The sequence below is a fragment of the Saccopteryx bilineata genome, chromosome 1, assembly GCF_036850765.1.
Source record: "Saccopteryx bilineata isolate mSacBil1 chromosome 1, mSacBil1_pri_phased_curated, whole genome shotgun sequence".
Taxonomy (NCBI): Eukaryota; Metazoa; Chordata; class Mammalia; order Chiroptera; family Emballonuridae; genus Saccopteryx; species Saccopteryx bilineata.
Window position 1 is genome coordinate 136645243 of NC_089490.1, and position 27247 is coordinate 136672489.

Sequence of the window (27247 nt, forward strand, 5' to 3'; positions counted from 1 at the left end):
CAAGGTTTCAACTGCAGCACACAAGTTTTTAATTCTGATGTCCAATTTATAACTGATCTGTTTTTTTTTGTCATATGGTCTTTGTGAATCTTGTTCATTTCTTGGCTTTGCTCTTCATGTTGGCTACTAAAAAGCCTAGAATCACATCTGTGGCTACCAGCCTTTCTGTTTGCTTGGCTTTGTTCTCCAGTTTCCAAGCATATTTACTTTATTTCACTATGCTGTATGTATACTGTAATTTATGCCAATCCTTCTTGGAACAAGTGGGGCATAAATGAATATACGCTCAAAGGTCATATAGGTTATTGTTGATTGAAAGCTCTCCCCAAGTAAAGTTATAGAAACAATACAAGGTCTTAATTAGCTAATACTCCAGAGTTTGCCAATGAACCTGTAGAACTGAGACTCCTATTGGAAAATGACATAATGAACTCAGTTCCTGTTAATCAATGAGAGACTAAGAACTCTAAAATGTTGGCTCCAACCTTAGTATTGTTCTTACACATTCCTAAGCATTCCTATCAATTTCCGAAGTCTCAATAAACAATCTTATATTGATTAAAACACTCATAGTCATATTAGGAACTAAGGAAAACTGGATATATCAGGGACTGAAAATAAAAGGTAGACCAAGGACTATAAAACAAACAAATCTGCAAATAACACGTCTATAAAAAAAAATTTTTTTTTTTACTCATCCTGTATTTGCAGATGTGCTCTTCCAAGTTCTAATTGGTTCAGATTAAAACAACTTTGTAGATCAGAAAATTTTCAAAACTTTCAAGTAAGATCCCTGGCCAGGTGGCTCAATGGATAAAACGTCAACCTGGCACACTGAGGTCATTAGCTTGATCTCTGGTCAGGGCATGTACGAGAGACAACTAAGTGGAATGAGTTGATGCTTTTCTCTATTTCTCTCAATCAATGAAAAAATTAAAAACTTTTCAAGTAAGGATGCTATAGGACAGGGGTCTCCAATTCGCAGCCTGCCGAACAATTTTGTGCGGCCCGCAGACTAATCCACGAAGTTCAAAATATTTTGGATAAACTTAAGTAAGCCTAGGGGCCTACTTTTATTTTTCATTTCTCTAGCATCCTAGCTAGATATTAGCTTAGTTAACAGCAGTTGTGATGCGAACTACAGTTTCTGGTCGTTTTGTGACACTGAGTAAACTGCATGTACGATTGTGCTTGTTGTACTGATTTTTGTTTTCAACTGCAGTGAGAAAAATGTTGCGTAACAGCTGCCTTTTGTAGACCTAGTGCGGCCGGCCGAACGGCTGTGATCTTGCTCTGCAGCCCACATGCTGAGTTAAGTTTGAGACCCCTGCTATAGGACCATGTTATTTCCTATTAACTCTAAATTTCCTTGTCAGAGCTGCTCTCTCAGAATATCTCACATGACTAATTACCAAGCAAAGTAATGGCGAAAAGTATTTTGCTTACAAAAAATTGCATGTCTTATTTGAGAGAAAACAATTCAATCTGAAATAGTTTACTGATCCTTTCTATAAAACTACAGAAATTAGGCCCTAGCCGGTTGGCTCAGCGGTAGAGCGTCAGCCTGGCGTGCAGGGGACCTGGGTTCGATTCCCGGCCAGGGCACACAGGAGAAGCGCCCATTTGCTTTTCCACCTCCCCCTCCTTCCTCTCTGTCTCTCTCTTCCCCTCCCGCAGCCAAGGCTCCATTGGAGCAAAGATGGCCTGGGCGCTGGGGATGGCTCCTTGGCCTCTGCCCCAGGCGCTAGAGTGGCTCTGGTCATGGCAGAGCATCGCCCCCTGGTGGGCGTGCCGGGTGGATCCCGGTCGGGCTCATGTGGGAGTCTGTCTGTCTCTTCCCGTTTCCAGCTTCAGAAAAAAAAAAATACAAAAAAAAAACCACAACCAAAAACTAAAGAAATTAAGAAAATTCATTATACACTTTTTTTTTTAAGGTGAGAGGGGGGGAGATAGTGAGACAGACTCCCCGCATGTGCCCCAACCAGGACCCACCTGGCAACCCTGTCTATGGCCGATGCTCAATAGTACTGAGCTATTTTTAGTGCCTGAGACCAATGCTCAGATCAACAGAGCTATCCTCAGTGCCCAGGGTCACACGTTCGAACCAACTGAGTCACTGAATGCAGAAGGGGAAGAGTGAGAGAAGGGGGAGAGGAAGAGGGAGAAAACCAGATGCTTGTTTCTCCTGTGTGCCTGACTGAGAATCAAACCTGGGACATCCATATGCCAAGCTGATGCTTAATCCACTGAGCCACTGGCCAGGGCCTAATTATATACTTTCAAAAAGAAAATGTTCATTCTTCCTTCAAATAGCTAAACTAATTCAATCCTATTAATAGGGGGAGAAAGGGGCTTGTTTCTATTAATCAATAGCAGTAGAATTTCTACTTCCTATAAGTGGCAGGATAACAAGGAAAAGAGAAAAACTTAAGTAAAAGCAACTCAATAAAACAAGGGGGCCAAAAAAGCACTGAAATTCCAGTCTAAGTGGTTAATGCTTGTCAACTCCAGTTTTCATGCCCAGTTAGTCATCCAATGGCAATCTCACATCTCTTCCTCTTGTTTGACCAGATCTATGTCTAATCTGACAAATATCCATCTTTTTATTCCAGGGTTCCATAAAGCCCTGTCCTCAGAAGTCAGTGCCCATATAATTTTTAGAAGGGACATTCAGGTTGAAAAGGTGACTGTGGCACTGGAGTAGGATATGGCTTGCAGGCAGAACGGCAAACTCCCTGAGACACTCTAACCAAAAAAATTAAGATGTACAACATATACAAGTAAGGAATATCATGTAACCAAACCTGAAGCATACAGCTCAATATATCTATATACATATGCTTACACCTGTGTAACTACCACCCAGATGGTGATACAAAACATTCCTGCTACTCCGGAAGTCCCCCGTGGCCCTTCTGTGCCACTGTTCTCCCACCAAAGGAAGTGCCATTCTGACTTCTATGACCTCTGATCAGTATACCTGGTCTTGAACATTACATAAATCAGTCAGTGTTCTTTTGGGTCTAGCTTTCTTAGTTCACCATCTTTACTGTGAGATTTACTGTATTTTGGCATGTTATAATGTTATTTATTGCTTAGTATTCTATTGTATATATATAGCACATTTATCTAGCCGTCTATTTATTGATGGACACTTGGGTTGTTTTCCATTTGGGGCTATCATAAATAAAGCTGAGGTAAACATTCCAGTACATGCCCTTTGGTGGACACATGCACTAATTTCTCTTTGATACAACCAGGTGTGGAATTGCTGGGTTAAGGGGTAAACATGTTTTGCTCTACTGCCCAGTAAACAGTTTTCCAAACTGACTGAACCAATTTACAAGCCAGGCAGCAATGTATCTATTCTAGTTCTCCATAAACTCACCAATACTTGGTATTGTCAGAATTTTTCATTTCAATGCCCTCCTTTGTGAAGTGCCATTTAAAATCTTTTGATCATTTTAAAAATATTGTTTTCATTTTATTTTCTCTTTTTTCTTCTTTTCCAAATGAGGAGGGAAGATAGACAGACTCTCACATGTACCCTGACCAGGATCCACCCAGCAGCCCTCATATGGGGCCAATGCTCTGCTCACCTGGGGCCATGCTCGCAACCGAGCTATTTTTAAGCACCTGGGCAGAGGCTCCACAGAGCCATTCTCAGCAATGGGGCTGATGTGCTCCAACCAATCGAGCCATGGTTATGGGAGAGGAAGAGAGAGAGAGGGAGAGAAGGAGAGAAGGGCTGGAGATGCAGATGGTTGCTTCTCCTGTGTGCCCTGACCAGGAATTGAACCCAGGACATCTACACACAGGGTTGATGCTCTACCACTGAGCCAAGTGGGCAGGGCCTGTTTTCATTCTTCTTATTGAGTTTTAGTTCTTTATATATTACATTCTGAATACAAGTCCATTGTCAGATGAATGTATTGCAAAAATCTTCTCCAAGTTTATGGCTTGTCTTTTCCTTTTCTTAATCATGTATTTTTGTGAATAAAAATTCTTAATTTTAATAGAATTTAATTATGTTTTTCTTTTAAGGTTAGTACTTTCTGTATTCTGTTTAAAGGCTCTATATCTACCTCAATGCCCACTCTCTATACTTCCTTTTAGGAGTTTTACCTTTTACATTTAAGTTGTAATTCATTTTGAATTAATTTTTGTATATGCAGAGGATAAAGATTCATTTTCTCATCAGATGAATATCCAATTGCTCCAGAAACATTTATTGAAGGAAGCCCCAACTTTTAAAAAATTTATTTTTAAAATTATAGCTAACATACAATATTATATTAGTTTCAGGTGTACAACATAGTGATTCTACATTTATATATATACCTTACAATGTAATCACCACCACAAGTCTAGTAACCATCTATTACCATGCAGAGTTATCGTAATATTATGGACTATATTCCCTGTGTTGTACATTATATCCCTGTGACTTATTTCGTAATTAGAAGTTTGTCTCTTCTCCCTCACCTTTTCGCCCATTGCCCCATAACCATCAGCTTGCCTGTTTGTTTTGTTTGATCACTTGTTTTTTGTTGTTGTTGTGTTTTTTTTTAAGATTTTATTTATTCATTTTAGAGAAGGGGGGAGAGGGGGAGGGGAGGAACAGGAAACATCAACTCCCATATGTGCCTTGACTGGGCAAGCCCAGGGTTTTGAACCAGCGACCTCAGCGTTCCAGGTCGACACTTTATCCACTGTACCACCACAGGTCAGGCACTTGTTTTTTTTTTTGTTTGGTTTTTTTTTTTTTTTTTTTTTTTTTTCATTTTTCTGAAGCTGGAAACAGGGAGAGACAATCAGACAGACTCCCGCATGCGCCCGACCGGGATCCACCCAGCACGCCCACCAGGGGCGACGCTCTGCCCACCAGGGGGCGATGCTCTGCCCATCCTGGGCGTCGCCATGTTGCGACCAGAGCCACTCTAGCACCTGGGGCAGCGGCCAAGGAGCCATCCCCAGCGCCCGGACCATCTTTGCTCCAATGGAGCCTTGGCTGCGGGAGGGGAAGAGAGAGACAGAGAGGAAAGCGCGGCGGAGGGGTGGAGAAGCAAATGGGCGCTTCTCCTGTGTGCCCTGGCCAGGAATCGAACCCGGGTCCTCCGCACGCTAGGCCGATGCTCTACCGCTGAGCCAACCGGCCAGGGCCAATATTCCAAATATAAGCAAAATTATATGGTGTTTGCCATTCTCTGCCTGACTTATTTCCCATAGCATAATCCCCTCCAGGTCCACCCATGTTGTCGCAAATGGCAAGACTTCATTCTTTGTCACCGAGGAAGCTCCAGCTTCTCATTCCACAACAGGGGTCCCCAAACTACAGCCCATGGGCCACATGTGGCCCCTGAGGCCATTTATCCGGCCCCCGCCGCACTTCCCGAAGGGGCACCTCTTTCATTGGTGATCAGTGAGAGGAGCACATTGACCATCTTATTAGCCAAAAGCAGGCCCATAGTTCCCATTGAAGTACTGGTCAGTTTGTTGATTTAAATTTACTTGTTCTTTATTTTAAATATTGTATTTGTTCCCGTTTTGTTTTTTTACTTTAAAATAAGATATGTGCAGTGTGCATAGGGATTTGTTCATAGTTTTTTTTATAGTCCGGCCCTCCAACGGTCTGAGGGACAGTGAACTGGCCCCCTGTGTAAAAAGTTTGGGGACCCCTGTTCCACAATGACTGCTCGGTTTCTGGAGCACTCTTTCCATAAAAGCAGCACGCCCATACTCACCTGTCTCAATAGTCTGCTTTCCTCCTGAGAGGACACCCAGAGGGAGTGTACCCGTAGGAGTCAGGCCCTTGAGAGTCAGCACACTCTCACTTTCTTCCCTGCAAAGGAAGATCAAAGCTTTGAGTTAATCCAGGGTGCCCACCACTCTGCAACTCAAAGGTACATAGAGATAGAGGACAGGTTCTCCTTCTCCCTACCCGTCCCTGACCCAAAGAAAAGGATGTTTTCTCTAAATATTCCAATTGTAAAGAATCTGCCAGGTTTTGCTTTTCAAGTAATGACACTTATAAACAAGGTGCTGTTCTAATGCTTCCCATATGATATGACATATACCATTTCATTTAATCCTCTTCATAACCACGTAAAGCTGTTTCTATCTTTATTGCTCTTTCACAGACAAGAAAAACAAGGCATAAGATCACACAGTGAAGAAGAGGGAGAGCCAGGATGTTTTCACAGGCAATCCAGCCCCAGAATGCACACTAAACCACTCCATTCACGGCATCTGAGCTGGTACCATTGAGTGTTTGCCAGAACGCTTCTAGTTGTTTGAACATGTTGGTCTAATTCTAATCTGCATTTGACTAATACTGAGTTCCAATTCTAAAAGAATTAGAAACCAACTTCTGATTTACTCTCAAATGCTTTTATCCCACACTGTAATGACAGACTCATCCTTACCGAAGGATTGAAAAGACCCGTGCCATCTTCCCAATGGCTCTGATTTTATTCTTGATGACCTCCTTTCGAACTGTAGTGCCTCCTTTGAGAATACAAAGAATAAGTGAGGTAAAGGAATGTGTTAACAGGTTAATTTTTTAAAGTGCAGGATGAAGTATCTTTCTAAGTAAAAAAAAACCACAACAAACTGTTATTAAAAAAAAAGAAATCAAGACCTAAGTTTGTTTAAACAAAAATCCCAGGAAGCTCGAAGGAGCAAGAGAAAAATATACCCCAGAAGAGAAAAAGATAAAGTAAAAAATGGAGGGGCCACATGAGCACATCTGTGAGGAAGAGGTAGGGATTTGTTGTGGTTCTGACATGTAGAACACAAAGAATACAACACATACATATAAACAAAGACAGTCAATACAGCAAAGACCTCTTTTGAGAATACTGTGGGCCACCTTAGGATGCAGGGTTTGGCCTGCAAATGGCAAGTAATGATTTGAGCAGTTGTTTTCTACAGGTAAACACAGTGCACAGCTAGCAATCCAGAATTTAGTGAAGTATACTTTCATTCTCTGACCCTCACTTACAAACTGGTGAATGATTTCCTACCATTGACAACTGTGCAGGACAAATTATGCTGAGGAGTTATGGTTTTTAACAAAGCAACATCACAAAAGTTAATATAAGATTTTTTTTTTTGTATTTTTCTGAAGTTGGAAATGGGGAGGCAGTCAGACAGACTCCCACATGCGCCCAACCGGGACCCACCGGCATACCCACAGGGGGCAATGCTCTGTTGCAACCAGAGCCATTCTAGCACCTGAGGCAGAGGCCATAGAGCCATCCTCAGCGCCCGGGCCAACTTTGCTCCAATGGAGTCTTGGCTGCGAGAGGGGAAGAGAGAGACAGAGAGGAAGGAGAGGAGGAGCAGATGGGCGCTTCTCCTGTGTGCCCTGGCCGGGAATCGAACCCGGGACTCCTGCACGCCAGGCCGACGCTCTACCACTGAGCCAACTGGCCAGGGCCGTTAATGCAAGATTTTATGGCCTTTTCTCACCTAAGGTTCAGGAAACAGTTCACACAGGAGAAGCCAAGATCCAGCATGCACCAGGTGACCACATTCAAAAGCCAGAAAAAGAAACATGGCCTCTTCTTCCTCACCACCTCCTCCCCCAGCTCTCAATATCCTGCAGATCATACAGCCGGCCCAGAGAACACATACACATCAAAATAGAATGGGAGGAGGGTGAGCCTGTTTGAAATTACTCAACTACAACTAAAAAATTCTAACCAATAGAATGTAGTGAAACAGACAGCAAATATTAAGCTCTTAACACATTTTAGTCAGGTACCTTTCTGATAACTTGAAATGTAGTGATCTTCAGGGAGAAGAGACACCAAGAAACAAGGAGATGAAGACAGAAATATGAGAAGAGCGATTAAGTTTGCATGGAAGAGAGGAAAAAATCAAAGTGAAATGCAATGAGGGAAGCAGGCTGTTATCTTTATCAGCTCAGAAGAGATATCCCTGGTACCACAATAGAATGTCAAATCATAGATTTCTTGTAGGTTATTTTTCCACTTCTTAAAAGTTTGTAGTTTTACATTAATTCACATCTGTTATTAGCCAACATGTTCTATCCCCACAGATCATGAAAATAAAATTAGACAGAAAAAGGTAAATATTATTTGTGAAATATATGACGTTGAAAACAACAAACAAAAAAGGACAGAACAATGTACACCTCTCTTAATAAGAGCATTGCGTTTTTATTTGATGGATTTAATATCTCCCCATATCTTTCTAGAGATAGTATAGTTTTCCCTTTTTTAAGTTTTACATTTTCTTCAGAATCTCAAGTTCATTCAAGTCGCTTTTTGCTGTTTTTGTTGCTGCCTCTCTCCGAGACTCTCCCGAGATGTCTGACCCCTTGATGCTTGCTCAGGATTAAGAGTGAGGGACTACATGGCTTCAGAGTAGGGGGTGGGGGGTTTGTTGGCCTGGGGCCTTACGGAGAGTGACCCGAGTGGGCCTAGTTTAGGAAATTTTCTCTATCTGTATTGAGTACACATGCCTATGGTCACTAAATTCACCTTTTTTGGCAAGGTGCTGATGCCCTCAATTGTATCCCCAGTCCAGAAGTCCTTCAGGCTGTGGAGGGGGAAGAGGGAGAGAAGGGGGAGTGGGGAGAAACAGATGGTCACTCCTCCTTTGTGCCCTGACCGGGAATTGAATCTGGATGTCCATACGCCAGGCCAATGCACTATCCACTGAGCCACCTGCCAGGGCCCTCCTCTTCATTCTTGAAGGGTATTTCTACTAGACATAGACTCCTGAATTACCAGTTTTCTTTTATAGCTTTGAATATGTTATTATATTGTTTTCTGTTCCTACTGTTTCCATTAAGAATCTGTCAGTTTAACTTTTCTCTTTTGAAAGTACTGTAATCTTTTTTCCTGGCTGCCTAAAAATTTTTTTCTTTCAACTGAAGCACTTTTACTATGATGTGCTGTCGAGGTATTGCTTTCATTGTACTCATTTTACTTTGGTTTACAGGGCTTCTTAATATATGATTAAATGTCCTAACAGTTTTAGAAATTTTTTATTCATTACCTCTTCAAATGATGGTTCTACCTCATTCTCTCTTTTCTTCTCTGGGGCTCCAAACACAGAGATGAAAGGCCTATTCACTGTATTCTCTGCCTCTTATGCTGTTCTTGGCATTTTACTTTTTCTCTTTGTCATTTATTGTAAATTGTTTCTTCTGACCTAGTTGATTTATTAAATACACTGTTAATTAATCTGTTGAGTTGGGGTTTTTTGTTTTGTTTTGTTTTACAGAGACAGAGAGTCCGAGAGAGGGATAGACAGGAACAGACAGACAGGAACAGAGAGAAATGAGAAGCATCAATCATTAGTTTTTCGTTGCGACACCTTAGTTGTTCATTGATTGTTTTCTCATATGTGCCTTGACCGAGGGCCTTCAGCAGACTGAGCAACCCCTTGCTTGAGCCAGTGACCTTGGGTCCAGGCTGGCGAGCTTTGCTCAAACCAGATGAGCCCGTGCTCAAGCTGGCGACCTCGGGGTCCCGAACATGGGTCCTCCGCATCCCAGTCCAACACTCTATCCACTGCGCCACCGCCTGGTCAGGCTGTTGAGTTTTTCAGTGTTACTGTTTTTCACTACTAGAATTTTCATTTGGTGTTTTATCAACTCTATCACATCCCCCTTCATAATTTATATATAGTTCTCTGCCAAATTTTTCAATCTCAATCTTGTCTTTTATTTTATTAAACATAGTTGGGTTTTTTTGCAGTTATTTTAAAGTTTGGTGTGATAAAGCCAGTGTCTGTGATCCTACGGTCTGTTTTTATTTTTTTGTTTCTGCTGGTTCTCATTTTGTCATTTGGTCTCCTTATACACCTAGTTATTTTGGGTTGTGGGCCCTGTATTTTATGTAAAAGACTCTGTTGTAATTTAAGGTCCTCCATGATGTTATATTAGTTTAGGGAGGCTTGCTTTTCCTGGGACTACCTTATTTAAATCTCAGGAACTAAAATGACTTGAAGGTTCTATTTCCAGCTCATCCTTACTCTTAATGAGATAAACCCTCCGGGGCCCCAACCAGTGAGCAGAAGCTCACCAGCACTCACGTCACCCCTGGTAAGCCATGAACCCCCACTTCTTTAGCTTCTACCAAGATGTCTGCTCAAGCTCTTAGCTCCCCGTTTTGAAATTCATGAGTGCCTTAGGAGAGACATAGTCCCAAATGTTGGTCTTACCACTCTGGATTTATGTCTTTCCCCATCTCAACTTGGTAATTCTTTATTACTTTGTTAGCTGAGTGCCTTTAAAGCAAAATTTAAAACTCTTTTGTCTAGCTTTTGCAGTTATCTTAAGAGGAACCTGGCAAAAGCAAGCCTCCCTAAACTAAGATACCATCATATAGGATCTTAAATTATTACAAAGTGTCTTTCACATATAATATGTGGCTCACAACTAAAAGTAACTATCTGCCATTACAAAGTGGAAACCTTTAATTTGTATCACTTAAATAAAACCAAAACTGTACTGTGGTTTTAGGAAGAAGTGGGACTATAAATGTGTTCAATTAACCATCTTACCCTAAAAGGTTATTATTCATTTCCTTTCAAAAACCAAAAATTTAAAACATAAATCAGCTTATATCCACATACTTTTTTTTTAAATTTTTTATTTTATTTTACTTATTCATTTTAGAAAGGAGAGAGAAAGAGGAGAGAGAGAAGGGGGAAGGAGCTGGAAGCATCAACTCCCATATGTGCCTTGACCAGGCAAGCCCAGGGTTTCGAACTGGCAACCTCAGCATTTCCAGGTCGACGCTTTATCCACTGTGCTACCACAGGTCAGGCTATATCCATATACTTTATTAAAAAATGGAAATAGGAGGGTTCTATCAATTTATTTTTGCATTTAATATAATACCTAATAGATTTTCCATATCAGCTCCAACAGCTCTGTATCTTTTTTCTTTTTAACTAGTGGCTGCACTTTATAGCAGTCAATCTAACAACAAATATTTACCTGCTATTTTCACTGTACTATACTTGACTTTAGTTTAGGGCTTTACTGGTGAGCAAAAACCATTTTGTCCTAGCACTCAGGGAGTTTCTAGTCAAGTAGGGGTAAAATATATTACTAATCCTATAATAATATAAATAAAGGTAAAACTGCAGCTCTATCAAATGCTAAGGAGAAGTTAGCACCATTGATAGGAGAGGTTTGGATCTAGTCAGAAGTGTCTTCCATGAGGAAGTTGTAGGCTAAGCTGAATGGCAGCTAACCGGAAGAGAAAAGAAGGGAGCAAGGACGCTTGTATAAATATATTCAGGTAAATATTTGTTGTTAGATTGACTGCTATAAAGTGCACTAGTTAAAAAGAAAAAAAGAGCCTGACTAGGCAGTGGCGCAATGGATAGAGCGTCGGACTGGGACGCAGAGGACCCAGGTTCGAGACCCCGAGGTTGCCAGCTTGAGCGCCGGCTCATCTGGTTTGAGCAAAAATCCCACCAGCTTGAACCCAAGGTCGTTGGTTCCAGCAAGGGGTTACTCGGTCTGCTGAAGGCTCGCGGTCAAGGCACATATGAGAAAGCAATCAATGAACAACTAAGGTGTTGCAACACACAATGAAAAACTAATGATTGATGTTTCTCATCTCCGTTCCTGTCTGTCTGTCCTTGTCTATCCCTCTCTCTGACTCTCTCTCTGTCTCTGTAAAAAAATAAAAAAAAAGATACAGAGCTGTTGGAGCTGATATGGAAAATCTATTAGGTATTATATTAAATGTAAAAATAAATTGATAGAATCCTCCTATTTCCATTTTTTAATAAAGTATGTGGATATAAGCTGATTTATGTTTTAAAATTTTGGTTTTTGAAAGGAAATGAATAATAACCTTTTAGGGTAAGATGGTTAATTGAACACATTTATAGTCCCACTTCTTCCTGAAACCACACTAAAACCACAGTACAATTTTGGTTTTATTTAAGTGATACAAAATAAAGGTTTCCACTTTGTAATGGCAGATAGTTACTTTTAGTTGTGAGCCACATATTATATGTGAAAGACACTTTGTAATAATTTAAGATCCTATATATATTCCATGTAGAGAATCCATCCTATGCATATATCAAAGCTGATTAACCCAGCTCTCCACTAAGGGATATTTGCATTGTTTTTAAACTTTTGCTACTGTAGGTAAACTTTTACAACTAGTCTCAAATACACTTTTTGGCATAATTTATGCATATACTTATAATAATAAAGTATCCTTTCTTAATACCTATAATGGAGTTCATAATCAGTTCCATTTCCACTTTGATCTGAATATAAATTTTAATAAATCTATTTCTTCTGTATTTCATCTTCTACTAACTTCAATTTTTAATTCTGTTTCCATTTTTACCTGGCTGCACTTCTTACTCCAGAACTGTTGTCCCTATAGTGCTCCCCTGTCCCACACACTCGTAACGCCACTCATAAGCTGTGCCCTCCTTGCTCTGCCCCATCACTGTGGGAGGGGTAGCAGAAGCGGGCAGAGCTCTCCTCTGCACTCTCCTTAGGGAGCGAGGCTTTTCCACTACCTACACAGTTTACACTAATGGTTGAATCATTTTAGCACAGAGCTTGGAGAGAATGAGACAGTCAGAGGTTTGTGCTCAGGTGCCTCCATCTTTACAGAATCTTCTGCATTCTCTGATAAGTTAGGACCTACTTTTAAATCAAACCTCCCACAACACACTAGAAAAGAAATACTTGGCTATATATGCAACAAAATGTTACTGTAATCCCTCACAGGTAAATAAGAAGAAAAACAAACAAACATGCACATAAACCCAGTATAAAAATAGACAAAAGGTATGAATTGACAATTCACAAAAGAGAAATGAGCATGGTCAATAAACACAAGAAAAAAATGTTCATTAGTCATCATAAAAATAAAAACTAAAAAATTTTAAATACCAGACTAAAAAGAGTACAATAAACAGTAATAAGTACAACACTGTGAACCATGTGCCACACCCAAAACGTAAACTGGTACAGCCTTTCTGGAGGTTATCTGTATCTTGTTTAAAATCTTAAGTACTAATTGACACAGATAGTCAATTTCTAGATATTTATTCTATGGAAATAATCAAATGTTATTGTTCATTTCCTAATATTGCTTTCTTTCCTTTCCTACCACAGATCAACGTCTGACACATGTGCTGCTTGCCTTCCTTCCACTAGAATACCAACCGACTGGAAGCAAGCTCCTACACAGTACTTGACACACATCAAGCATGTAACAAATGTTGGTTGTCAACAGAATGCGCAAAGGTTCACCTGTAAAAGTTCAAAACTGTGGGCTTAAAAAAATGTTGGAAAAAGAACCCCAATATCCAACAGCAGAAGGCTGGTTAAATAATAATTGACACGGACAACTATGTAACCATTAAAATTTAGTCTATAAAAAAATAAATGCCATAAACCATCATATGATGTCATTTTTGTTAAAAAGAAAAAAGAGTAAACAAAAAATATATAAAGATGGCCCTGGCCGGTTTGCTCAGTGGTAGAGCGTCAGCCTGGCGTGCGGGAGTTCCGGGTTCAATTCCCGGCCAGGGCACACAGGAGAAGCGCCCATCTGCTTCTCTACCCCTCCCCCTCTCCTTCCTCTCTGTCTCTCTCTTCCCCTCCTGCAGCCAAGGCTCCATTGGAGCAAAGTTGGCCCGGGAGCTGAGGATGGCTCTGTGGCCTCTGCCTCAGGCGCTAGAGTGGCTCTGATTGCGGCAGAGCGACGCCCCAAAATGGGCAGAGCATCGCCCCCTGGTGGGCGTGCCAGGTGGATCCCGGTCGGGTGCATGTGGGAGTCTGTCTGACTGCCACCCCGTTTCCAACTTCAGAGAAATACAAAAAAGGGGGAAAAAAAAAAAAAAAAAATATATATATATATATATATATATATATATATATAAAGATAAAAGCCAGCACAGCACATGCACCAAGATGTCATCAGTAGACATCTATGAAATGATAGGATTATGGCTGACTTTATTTTTCCTTATTATGACTTCCTGTAGTTTTTAATTATTATTTTTTAACTGAATGCAATTCTTTTTTAATGAGAAAGAAATTCTTCAAAATAAATTAACCCCAAAACTTCTTCATTTCTAGTTCAAACCAGGAAAAGACAAGTTTACCTTCAATTTCTTCTTCGGAAATCAATTCATCATCAGAGCATATGTTGAGAATGTTAACCAGCATCTCTGTGACTATAAGATGAAACAAAATAGCCTCAAACTTAAACAATTAATAAGGCACTTTCTCCAAAATTATGTGGATATCTAAATAAACATACTTGTTAAATAAACAGATGAAAATGACTTGCCATTAGGCTATGAAGAGTAGCTACAGAGTAGCCTTATCCATAGACCTTCTAGTTCATATGACATTTGGGGAAGATTCTTCTGCATAATTACTTGATGTCATTAGATTCTGGATTCTGATCCAATCCTTCCTTCACTGATATGCACTTGAAAAGGCTTCTTCCCATTCTGCAGACCAGTTAAGCTACCATGTCCAACAGGCTTATTTTATATTTGCATAGCTAATTGGTACATAAATAAAATTCTAAGAACAGTATTTCCTATTTAAATCTCTTTATCACTGAAGAAATCACTGAAGGAAGGGTATAATGACATGTTAATTCCACATTTTGGTCACAGTAGGACAGCAACTTTAAGTTGATATTTAGAACAAGAAAAGCATAATCAACTAAAATAATCATTTTAAAATGAATCAAGTGCCATTTTAAAATCATTATTAAAAAATAAAAGAAAATTAGAAAACATTTCTGATAACTTTTAAAAAGCATTTCTGAAGCACCGGGGGCTTACGCTAATATAAACAGGTACTCCAGGCACTAGGTAAGGCAATGGATAGTCCAGATGCTTTATAGTTCTCTTACCTTTTTCCCCAACGAAAGGCAAAGACCACGTGAAAACATCCATAAAGTTTGGAAGCCAGTAGGGGTGTGGAGAACAGTTAAACTGCCTGATATTCATGACATTGTTTTCGTATTTTAACACAGCAGCTGAAAAGGTAAAAAGCAAAACAAAATCTGACACAGAGGAACATGACATGGTAACTGGTGTGATTTGCACAGTTGCATACTTACTACACAGAATTCAGGAACTTACTTTCCATTTGTAAATTCAGGATTCTGTATTTAAGGGCAGATGGAAAAATCTTAAAGCATTTTAGATATAGTTCATCCTTTTAAGAATTATCCCAAGGAACACAAGTTACCTGAAGAGGTCATATTTAAAAAGTACAAAAGAACCTGAACTCTTGATGCTTCAGAGTCACACATTAACTATAGAAATCTCAAGTACTCCTGAGAAAAATTTGTCATAATTTCCCTCCCCTTTATATGCTAAATAGTTACAACTATAACTAACTCTCCTTTGAGGGCAAACATTTCTCATTACATAGATAGTCTGTTTTGCTAGTCATTAGCCAGAGCCAAAGATTTTTTAAACTCTTTGGGAGATAAAAATATAGCAGTTATCTACAGATAGTAAACCTGGAGAAATTTACAAGGTTCAAAAGTAGGTAAAATAATTTCTACAATATACTAGATAAAAAATGCCCATCTCTCCTAAATAAAGTCAGTTTATTGCTAGACTATAAGTGTTTTTAATATTAACTAGTTCATAAATTTGTACATATACTTTGGTACAAAACTTATTTTCTTTATATTTGAAGAGTTTTAATATCCAGTTCCTTCGTTTTCATCATCAGCAATGCAATGTTGTTTGTATCATTCTATTATTCTTACTATAATAATAAACAGAATAGGGTATAATAACAGCTCTCTAGAAATGATAGAGGTCATCTGGTTCCCATTTCCTTGCTTATCATAGAATAGCCTAGTGTTCTCAAATTTAAATTATTGAATGTCTTAAAAGTATACCACGAATTTTATTTATTTATTTTTAAAATTTTATTTATTTATTTATTTATTTATTTATTTATTACAGAGACAGAGAGTGAGTCAGAGAGAGGGATAGACAGGGACAGACAGGAATGGAGAGAGGTGAGAAGCATCAATCATTAGTTTTTCATTGCACGTTGCAACACCTTAGTTGTTCATTGATTGCTTTCTCATATGTGCCTTGACCATGGGCCTTCAGCAGACAGAGTAACCCCTTGTTGGACCCAGAAACCTTCAGTTCAAGCTGGTAGGCTTTTTGCTCAAACCAGATGAGCCCATGCTCAAGCTGGCAACCTCGGGGTCTCGAACCTGGGTCTTCTGCATCCCAGTCCGACGCTCTATCCACTGCGCCACCGCCTGGTCAGGCAGTATACCACGAATTCTAAAGAAAAATACATAAAAATAGAATCTCTAGCTCTTAGAAATCTAACACTGACCACAATGTAAATATTCCATTATTTTCATGCATAATTCCCTCAATCTACATTGGAAAAGACATGGGAGGTAGGTTTCAACAGTGGATGATTAAAATTAGAGCTTAAAAACTGATTTGGGGTAAAATAAGGGATGGTGGTGCAGTGGAGAGAGCACTGACCTGGGTCACAGAGATCCCAGGTTTGAAAGCCTGAAGTCACCAGCTTAAGCACGGGATCACATAATCCCATGGTAACTGGCTTGAGCCCAAGGTTGCTGGCTTGAGCAAGGGGTCAGTAGCTCAGCTGTAGCACCCCCCCCCCCCCCGTCAAGGCACATATGAGAAAGCAATCAATTAACAACTAAGGAACCACAATGAAGAATTGATGCTTCTCATCTCTCTCCCTTCCTGTCTGCCTGTTCCTATCTGTCCCCCTCTCTGTCATAAAAATAAATGTTAATTAATTTAAAAAAAAAGTTTCCTAAAGTAATATTCAAGAACAAAATCAGAAAGGGCCAAAAAGTAAGCTGGCAGTTAGTAAAGTGGTTGCTGATTCAGGTGACCTATTTCAGCTTAGCACATGATAATCCACTGGGCAATCAACAGTAAGGTTTGAAAAGGGAGTGAGAAGGGAAAATCTTCACAAATATGAGAACTGGAACCACGAAGTGTCCTTAAAGAAGTTTAACAACCAATGCACACGATTCATAAGGGAGGAGACAGGAACAAAAACAAACTGTAATGTACTGGAAATATTAGGGGAAAAATAAGAAAAAATGAAATTGGGGATAAGCAGAGCATTGTAGGACAGCTGGGACTCAGAAAAGGATGACAAGAAGTAAAAAGGAAACATAAGGCTGGGAAAGAACTTAAGTTAAAAAAATACTTTTTAAAAATGGACAGCAAGTCTGACCAGGTGGTGGTGCAGTGGATAGAACATCGGACTGGGATGTGGAGGACCCAGGTTTGAGACCCCATGGTCGCCAGGTTGAGTGCAGGCTCATCTGGTTTGAGCAAAGCTCACCAGCTTGGACCCAAGGTCACTGGCTTGAGCAAGGGGTTACTCGATCTACTGTAGCCTCCGGTCAAGGCACATATGAGAAAGCAATCAATGAACAACTAAGGTGTTACAACGAAAAACTAATGATTGATGCTTCTCATCTCTCTCTGTTCCTGTCTGTCCCTATCTATCCCTCTCTCTGACTCTCTGTCTCTGTAAAAAAAAAAAAAGGACAGCAAGTCATTGAAGGATATATGGATATATTGGGATGAATGATCCAAATCTGATTTAAATATGCCATTTCATAGTTTACTTTTAAATAAACAGTAAGCATACTGTGGAACCCTTTATAAAATTTCTCTGCCTGACTGCATATACAAAGTTTAACTATAAAATAATGAGATTTAGGAAACCACCATCTAACAAACACATCAGATGAGCATGCTACTTTGATGTAATTTCACTATAATACAATCACAGTAAAATGTTATAGTATTATAGCAAGTTACAGTTTGACTGATGATTTTAATTTCATTTTTATTATTCTAACCTATCCTTAAAAATCCTATATGACAGGTATTTTAAAGATAAACTGAGGCTCAGGGAAGTGCTTCTAAATTGATGTAAACTTAAATGCAAAGTGAAGTATCTTGTTAACTGAAAATTTCAAGTGGCGCAGGACTGCCTAGGATTTTTACCTCCCAGCTCCGTTCCCTTTCCGTATGCCATGCTGCCTTCACGGCATACTTCACCCAAACATGCTGCCATTACTCAAAACGGTTTTGAAACTCCTCTTCTGGAACTGCCTCCAGAGTCACTGCATAAGCAACACAAGGAAAGCCAGTCTCAGTACCTTATAATCATACCTTGTTTCTGACCCCAGATGGTATTGGCCAGCGTGATCACTCACCTCATTTATCTGTCTTCACTCCAAATGACTTTTGGTTGTTCCAAAAATCAAATCCTCCCTCAAAGGATGAAGATTTCCCATCATTGTGGATATTATCAAAAACTGTGTTGCAGACTCCGGAGGCAACATCAAAAGAGGAGTTCCAAACAATGTCCTAAACAATGGAGCCTTGTTGGAACCAGTGCGCAGGCTCCCAAGGTCACTACTTTAAAGGGATAATACTCACTTGGATATATACATTCTGGCAAGTTTGTTTAAAAGTTCTGTTATTTTAGGGTCATACTTTATAAACAACAAAAAAGTTACAGAGGCATGAAGTTTTTAGGTGAACCACTGCCCTGATACAAAAGTTAGAAACTCTGACTCATAAAGTTAAAATTTTTTTTAAAGAATTTAATAGAATAAAGTCTTAGAAGTAGAATTTCTGCACTGAAAGGCACCCATAGATCTAATCTTTTTTTTTTCTATATGGGAAATTGAAATTTAGTGAGTATGTGACTTACCTTACCACATACAATAAGTTTGTGGAAGGGCTTGGACTAAAATGAATATTTCTTTCCCTTTTTGTACAGTATTCATTCTACTTGTCCCATTCTTCAACAAGAACAAAGATAGCTTAATAATTCAAACATTAAAACACCAAATGGTGATAATTGTTTGAGGTATTGTTATAAAAAAATTAAATTCACTAAAGCCAATAGTGTTGATAGTTCTAACTTGAACCTGAAATAATTTATTCTTCTTATATTTTGATTCAGTAGTACAAATCAGACCAATTAGGACCACTATTTATATAGTACTCACAAACAGCTCAATAATCCTTAGAGATGAAAAGCAAGCAGTAGCCTAAATTCTGAGTTTCTTGGCCTTTATTTCAATTAAAATCTCTTTTTTCCTTATTTAAAATTTATATATTAAAAAATATAATACACATACATATGGTTAAACTAGAGCTCACATTTACTCACAAATTCATATGCAAACATCACTGGACTCCTTTACCTTTATTGTTATAGACATCTAGGTAATTGGGGGCAGAGAAAATTGTAATGAGTGACGGAAAGCCTGTTGTTTGGCTCTTCCTGTACATTCGATACCTGGAAGAAAGATGACAGCCTGTCTGTCTTGATATTAACAGTAAAAACTCTACAGTAATATTGAGTACAGTTTTAGTATAACTTACCCAGCATCTTGGGCTTCATGGGCTCTGATTATTGATAACAAATTATTATTCTGCAAAAATTCACAAACTGCAGGGTAACTGAAAAAGCAAATAGAAAACATAAATGCAAATTTAAAACAACTGATTTTTAATAGGAGGAAGGGAATAACTTGGAATGATATGATTTTGTTTTGAAACTGTAAGTTTTACATACCACTGAACTTTTATTAACAGATTAGCAATCATCACTGTTTTTACATTTCACTAATATACCTCATTCTAGATCAAATATGCAGCTAACAGACAACATAGAACAGAAACAGAACTCTCCCCCTTTAATATTTTTGTCTTAACCCTTAACAATAATAACACGCCAAAACTTTTCTTGTTATCTTGATATTTAAAAAGCAGCACTGTGGTGGTGCAGTGGATTAAGTGTCAACCTGGAATGCTGATGTCATCAGTTCAAAACCCCAGGCTTGCCCATAAGTTCAAAACTCAAGGCACATAAAGAAGCAACTACTATGAGTTGATGCTTCCTGCTCTTCTTTCATCCCCATCCTCTCTCTAAAATCAATCAAAATCTTTTTTAAAAAATAGCATAGTTGTATGTGTGTATATGCTCAGAGGTGTTAAAAACTGAACATGCAATTTTCAAACTGTCAAATTGTTATAAAAATTAAAGAACCTACTTATAGCTTCACAGGTAATATCTATACCAAAATAATACTATGCTGTAATATTTTAAGTGTAAATGCAAATACTGTACCTATATTATACCCAAGCTTATTCTAATGAAAGGTATGGTATTGGCATCTACTGCTAACTCCTTTAATATTATTTTCTTTCTGAATAACAAATATGTGGTAAGAAAAACTAGAGAATACAATTTTTTTTTTGTGACAGACAGAGAGGGTCAGAGAAAGGAACAGATAGGGATAGACAGGAAAGGAGAGAGATGAGACTTGACTTGGGGTGGTGAACACACAAATACAGTGTACAGATGATGTGTTATGGAACTGTGCACCTGAAACCAGTATAATTTTGCTAACCTGTGTGAATGACTGTGACAGTGTTATAAGTACTGATTTGGAGTTACACATAAATCTCAGCAAATAGGAAAATTTGCAAATTAGAATGTGTGAATAATGAAGATCAACTCTATAACCAGAGGATTATGAGTTAGACATAGAATTTCTGGATTATAGGCCACAGGCACGTATAATTGAGAGATACTGCCAAGGTGACCCCCATAAAAACTGGACAGATTTTTACTGTGTTAACAATAAGTATTTTAAGCAATGTAAAGAAAAATAAAATTTAAGTGATTTCATCATATTAGTCACTGCTACAGTTGGACAAACAATGAAAAAAGGCTGCTTAAAAAATGTTAAAACTATGGTAAAATTTAGGCTTCTTAGTTTTTATATGTGGATTTCATTTAATAAATGCATTACATAGGCAATTAACATTTTTAGGGAGCTAAATACATGCATTATTTGTCATTATAAAACATTGGGATTAAAAATTTAGACTTCAAACTTCCCTATATCCCTTTCTCTGGAAGCACAATGAAGCCAAACACAATGAAAGAGTATATCTTTGATTTAACACAACAGCCAACTTCCAGGAAATGTCCTGAGTTCACAGTATCCTGTTCTTTTTATATCTCTGTCAACATCAGTGGTTCCAAAGGCTGGAGGGCGTTTAAAAAAAAAAAATAGGATTCTCCTGTGTCAGACCTATTGAATCGAAATGTCTGGGAAATCTTTATTTTTAAAAGAATCTACATATGATGTTCGGTATATTACAACTTATTAGGGCATAATACCTAATAAATACTAAAAACAAAAAAAAACAAGAGTTTTTTCTCCCTTCTATTAATCAAAAACTTAAACAGAAGCCCTATACTCCATGAATTCATGATAAAAGTACTTGAGCACAATTTAATTAAGCACATTGCCGTTTCCTCCCCCAGCTCACCTGTAGAAGTAAGAGCACCCACGGACGGTGTTGTGAGTGTAGTGCTCCAGGGTCTTCTCACTGCCATAGTCCTCTGAGGGGTCAGCCCACAGCATGTCACACACGGGCCCAAAGGCCGGCGGCTCCTTAAACCTGTCTAACTGGAGAACAAGCAAAGGCCAAGAGAAGAAAAATCATGAAAGCAAAAGAGCTTTTGAAAACAGGTATGAGTCCGCCTGACCAGGCAGTGGTGCAGTGGATAAAGCGTTGGACTGGGATGCGGAGGACCCAGGTTTGAGACCCCGAGGTTGCCAGCTTGAGCACAGGCTCATCTGGTTTGAGCAAAGCTCACCAGCTTGGACCAAGGTCACTGGCTTGAGCAAGGGGTTACTCGGTCTGCTGAAGGCCCGCGGTCAAGGCACATATAAGAAAGCAATAAATGAACAACTAAGGTGTTACAACGAAAAACTAATGATTGATGCTTCTCATCTCTCTTCGTTCCTATCTGTCTGTCCCTGTCTATCCCTCTCTGACTCTGTCTCTGTAAAAAAAAAAAAAGAAAGTAAACAGGTATGGATCCAAAAACACCAAAAACAAAAACAAAAAACCTTCTACCCACAAAAATAAGGAAATAAGCCCCTAAAAATATTTCCTGCAAGAAAATAAACATTTAACAAATTTCGATACATAATTTTTATCATTTTTTATAATACAGAGTGGGGCAAAAGTAGGTTTCCAGTTGTTTGTATGGAAAATAATACAATAATTAATAAATAATAATACAAGAATAAACTGTTTCACATACTAACAGGTGTAAACCTACTTTTGCTGCACCCTTTGTATTTTTTTATAAATAGCCCTATAATCTAACCATTTTGTGGAGAAGGACCCCCTTACATTTTTTTTTAAGTGAGAGGAGGGGGAGATACATAGACTGCAGCATGTGCCATGACCAGGATCCATCTGGCGACCCCCATCTAGGGCTGATGCTTTGCCCATCTAGAGCCAATGCTAGCAACTGAGCTATTTTTAGCACCTGAAGCAGAGGCTCCATGGAGCCATCCCCAGCACCTAGGACCAATGCGCTTGAACCAATAGAGCCATGGCTGTGGGAAAGGAATAGGGAGAGAGAAGGAGAAGCAGAGAGAGGAAAAGAGAGAGAAGGGAGAGAGAGAGAGAGAGAGAGAGAGAGAGAGAGAGGAGGGGGAGAGGGAAGAAACAGATGGTTGCCTCTTTTGTGTGCCCTGACCAGAAATCGAACCTGGGATTTCCACATACCATGTTGATGTGCTACCACTGAGACAACTGGCCAGGGCCATACATTCTAATCTTATAGGTAGTATATACTCATTTAATTCAAATGGGAAATCAACCACTATAGAGATATACTCTTACTTAGAAAGACTGCAAGAAGTCCATTTTAACTACCTAGGTGAGCCAATGTTACCATGAGGTCAGGAAGGGTTTTACAATGGTTCTGTTCATTGTTTACCTCATTCTAATGGAGACCGCTTTCTTTTAAAGTATGCTAGTTTTATTTTATAGAGGGCTTTCATCCTTCTATGCAGTGGAGACATTTCAATATACCTGTATTTCCCCATGTATAAGACACTCCTGTGTATAAGATGCACTTTAATTTGGGGACACAAAATTTGAAGGAAAAAAGGTATTACATAAAGTTACTAAACTCAAGTTTTATTCATCATAAAATTCATTCCTGCCTGACCTGTGATGGTGCAGTGGATAAAGCGTCGACCTGGAAATGCTGAGGTCGCCGGTTCAAAACCCTGGGCTTGCCTGGTCAAGGCACATATGGGAGTTGATGCTTCCAGCTCCTCCTCCCTTCTCTCTCTCTCTCTCTCTCTCTCTCTCGCCTCTCTAAAAAAAATGAATAAAAAAGCGTCTATTCTTTAAAAAAAAAAAAATTCATTCCTGTGAAAAAGTAGGAAATGCAAGTAAAAAATCTACAACCACTGTATAAGACGCACCCAGTTTTTTTACCCCAAATTTTTTGAAAAAGGGTGTGTCTTATATGTGAGAAAGTATGGTAAGTCATTAACTTAAGCCTTTAGTTGCTGCTGTGGTTAAAACCATAAAGAAAAAAAAAACCCCACACAAACAAACAAAAAAACAAGCAACTAGAATACCCAAGAAGGACTTCTACTAAGTGAAATTGAGTCATACAATTCAGAATTGTAAAATTCAAGACTCACTATGTAGAGAGAAATGCCAGTTATTTAAAAGACAATAAAGTAGCAACAAAGGCAATGCACATAGAGATATGCCTCTGACCCTGAAGTGGGTAACCAGTCTTACAAACAGAAAAATCTTTAATTTTATTTATTTATTTTTTCATTTTTCTGAAGCTGGAAACAGGGAGAGACAGTCAGACTCCCGCATGCGCCCAACCGGGATCCACCCGGCACGCCCACCAGGGGGCGAGGCTCTGCCCACCAGGAGGCGATGCTCTGCCCATCCTGGGCATTGCCATGTTGCTACCAGAGCCACTCTAGCGCCTGAGGCAGAGGCCACAGAGCCATCCCCAGCGCCCGGGCCATCTCTGCTCCAATGGAGCCTTGGCTGCGGGAGGGGAAGAGAGAGACAGAGAGGAAGGAGGGGAGGGGTAGAGAAGCAAATGGGCGCTTCTCCTGTGTGCCCTGGCCGGGAATCGAACCCGGGTCCTCCGCACGCTAGGCCGATGCTCTACCGCTGAGCCAACCGGCCAGGGCAATCTTTAATTTTAGTACCTCTATGAGAGAGATGAGATACACAAAGGTAGAGGAGTGATGATGGACTGTAGGACAATGAAAGTGAAAACAGACTGGTCATCTTTTCTCAATTATGAAGATATAGAATCCTGAAAATAACAATCACAAGTCAGGAAGTGTATCAGTTAACCTCTATCATCTAGCCTGACCGGGCGGTGGCACAGTGGATAGAACATTGGACTGGGATGCAGAGGACCCAGGTTCGAGACCCTAAGGTTGCCAGCTTGAGTGCAGACTCATCTGGTTTGAGCAAAAGCTCACCAGCTTGAACCCAAGGTCGCTGGCTTGAGCAAAGGGTCACTCAGTCTGCTGTAGCCCCCCGTCAAGGCACACATGAGAAAGCAATCAACGAACAACTAAGGTGCTACAACAAAAAACTGATGTTTCTCATCTCTCTCCCTTCCTGTCTGTGCCTCTCTCTGACTCGGTCACAAAATAAATAAATAAAATTAAACTCTATCATCTAAAACATCAAAGTGAATGAACTTCAGAGCTGGAAGGGTGTTCAGACCATCTAGTCTGACTTTCTCGTTTCGGAGAAGAAACAACGACTATGAGGTTAAATGGTTTGATCAAGCTAACAAATTAACAGCATGACAGGGATTACAGCCCCGGTTTCCTTCCTTATGTGCTACTACAAAATTTAAATTTTCAGGGATATACTCAGAAATATTATGTTTCTAGTTGGTAAAAGCACAGATTTCATTAAAAATTAAAGAAAATTTCTGGAAGATATATAGCAAATTGTTAACAGAAGTTATCTCCCAATAATGAAATCACAGGTGAGTTCCACTGTCTTGCTTCTGATTATCTGTGTTTAAATTTTTTCAGAAATAAAGACTATCGGTTGGCTACAACAAAAAAGCAAGATTAAAAATATCTATACACCATGAAAATAATGAAGGCTTACTTACTTTCCTAATGTCATCTAAAGAAGTGATTTCAGGTGACATCCCTCCATGGACACACAGAAACTGCTGATTTAACAGGGCAGCGAGAGGAAGACAGTCAAATGTATCCATACATGCATCATACACCTGTTCAGAATATTTGATTCGACCTGTCAAAAAAGAAAAAAGTCAAAGGAAGAAAAACTAAAATGTATCATGTATGAAAAAGGATACAGGCCAGAAGATTATGAAGCTATTTCAAAATCATGTATTTCAAGTAAATTTGAAAACATAATCATCTTTGTAAAGATATTTTTGAAATGTGGATCAAGAATAAACAAAATATTTCTCCTTCTCTTAAAGACATGGGTGACCTTGGATTAGCTTTCTAGTTCTGTTGCCCTGGAAACCTGATAAGGTGAATGTCAGCTGTGTTATTAGGCAACATTACTTATGGTAAAAGTTACCCAATTACCTGGCAGGAAGCTATAGCTTTCCTCTTGAGTGCAGTGACTCATAAGGTATGTATGTCCCTTGTGGAACCCTGGAAGCTATTCCAAGAAAGTTTTACAAGAGATATTGTTGGCCCTGGCCGGTTGGCTCAGCGGTACAGCGTCGGCCTGGCATGCGGGGGACCCGGGTTTGATTCCCGACCAGGGCACATAGGAGAGGCACCCATTTGCTTCTCCACCCCCACCCCCTCCTTCCTCTCTGTCTCTCTCTTCCCCTCCCACAGCCAAGGCTCCAAGGCTCCACTGGAGCAAAGATGGCCCGGGCGCTGGGGATGGCTCCTTGGCCTCTGCCCCAGGCACTAGAGTGGCTCTGGTCATGGCAGAGCGATGCCCCGGAGCGGCAGAGCATCGCCCCCTGGTGGGCGGAGCATCACCCCTGGTGGGCATGCCGGGTGGATCCCGGTCAGGCGCATGTGGGAGTCTGACTGTCTCTCCCCGTTTCCAGCTTCAGAAAAATACAAAAAAAAAAAAAAAGAGAGAGATTGTTGCTTGTAATGCATGGGGCTTCTAAGCCAGGTGGCTCCCTAATGTGCCCAATGTGGATACTGTTTCCTTGCATCTAAACTGTGACTTGGAGGTAATGGGGGAAAGGGAGGAGAGAGGCAGTAAGTCTTGGACTGCTTGTATGCACTCCTGTGAGGACAACATCACTGAAAAGGGATGCCTGGTTGCTGCCCTTCCTGGACAGTCTTTTAAGTAGATGGAGGTCAAGTATGGCCGATGGTGGTCTTATGAATTTGAATATTTAGTTGGATCTAAAAAAGAGCCCTGGGGCCCTGGCTGGTTGGCTCCATGGTAGAGCGTTGCCTGGCAAGTGGATGTCCCAGCTTCTATTCCCAGTCAGGGCACACAGGAGAAACGACCATCTGCTTCTCCACCCTCCCCTAACCACTCCCCCTATTTCTTTCTCTCTCTCTCTTCCTCTCCCATAGCCATGGCTTGATTGGTTCAAGCAAGTTGGCCCCAGGCGCTGAGGATGGCTCTGTGGAGACTCTGCCTCAGGCACTAAAAATAGCTTGGTTACAAGCATGGCCCCAGATGGGCAGAGCATCAGCCCCAGACAGGGGGTTGATGGATGGATCCCAGGCAGGGTGCATGTTGGAGTCTGTCTCTCTGTCTCCCCTCCTTGCACTTAAAGAAAATAAATAAAATTAAAGACCCTTGGGAGTGCTAAAGATATATAAATGGAAACTGGAGCTTTCAACATCATCAGTAAAATGTCAATAATCTTTTTGTTCATGACTTTTCAAGTCCTTAAGCAATTTATGCCCTGGTTCTATTTTATGTAAAAATGTTCCTCTTAATGAATTATATTTTCATGTGGTTGTCATGTTGGGGCTACATAGCAAGGAAATACTCCACTGGGCAGAGGGGAGTCTTCACAGTTATACAGAAACAACAGCTCATGAAATAATAGGCGGGAGGCCTGACCTATGGTGGCGCAGTGGATAAAGCATCGACCTGGAAATGCTGAGGTCGCCGGTTCGAAACCCTGGGCTTGCCTGGTCAAGGCGCATATGGGAGTTGATGCTTCCAGCTCCTCCCCCCTTCTCTCTGTCTCTCCCTCCTCTCTCTACCTCTCTGTCTCGTCTGTCTCTCTCTCTCCCTCTGTCTCTCCTCTCTAAAAATTAATAAATAAATAAATTTTAAAAAATATTAAAAAAAAAAGAAATAATAGGTGGGAAACTAAAAA

The 27247-nt window shown here is 39.9% G+C and overlaps 1 protein-coding gene across 4 annotated transcripts in view; it reads right to left on the bottom strand.

Moving 5' to 3' along the window:
- The window catches only part of PPP3CC (protein phosphatase 3 catalytic subunit gamma), a 78008-nt gene that overhangs the window by 4460 nt on the left and 46301 nt on the right, over window positions 1-27247 (bottom strand). For 2 of the 4 annotated variants that reach the window (XM_066267702.1, XM_066267683.1), the window contains exons 5-13: window positions 25067-25212; window positions 21406-21545; window positions 19444-19521; window positions 19263-19357; window positions 14907-15032; window positions 14140-14211; window positions 7769-7795; window positions 6426-6507; window positions 5745-5842 (exon numbers count right to left, since the gene is read on the bottom strand). In XM_066267702.1, the coding sequence (XP_066123799.1) occupies window positions 5745-5842; window positions 6426-6507; window positions 7769-7795; window positions 14140-14211; window positions 14907-15032; window positions 19263-19357; window positions 19444-19521; window positions 21406-21545; window positions 25067-25212 (864 nt within the window). The remainder of the gene's footprint in view (window positions 1-5744; window positions 5843-6425; window positions 6508-7768; window positions 7796-14139; window positions 14212-14906; window positions 15033-19262; window positions 19358-19443; window positions 19522-21405; window positions 21546-25066; window positions 25213-27247) is intronic. The other 2 variants (XM_066267711.1, XM_066267692.1) reach the window with 1 other exon arrangement.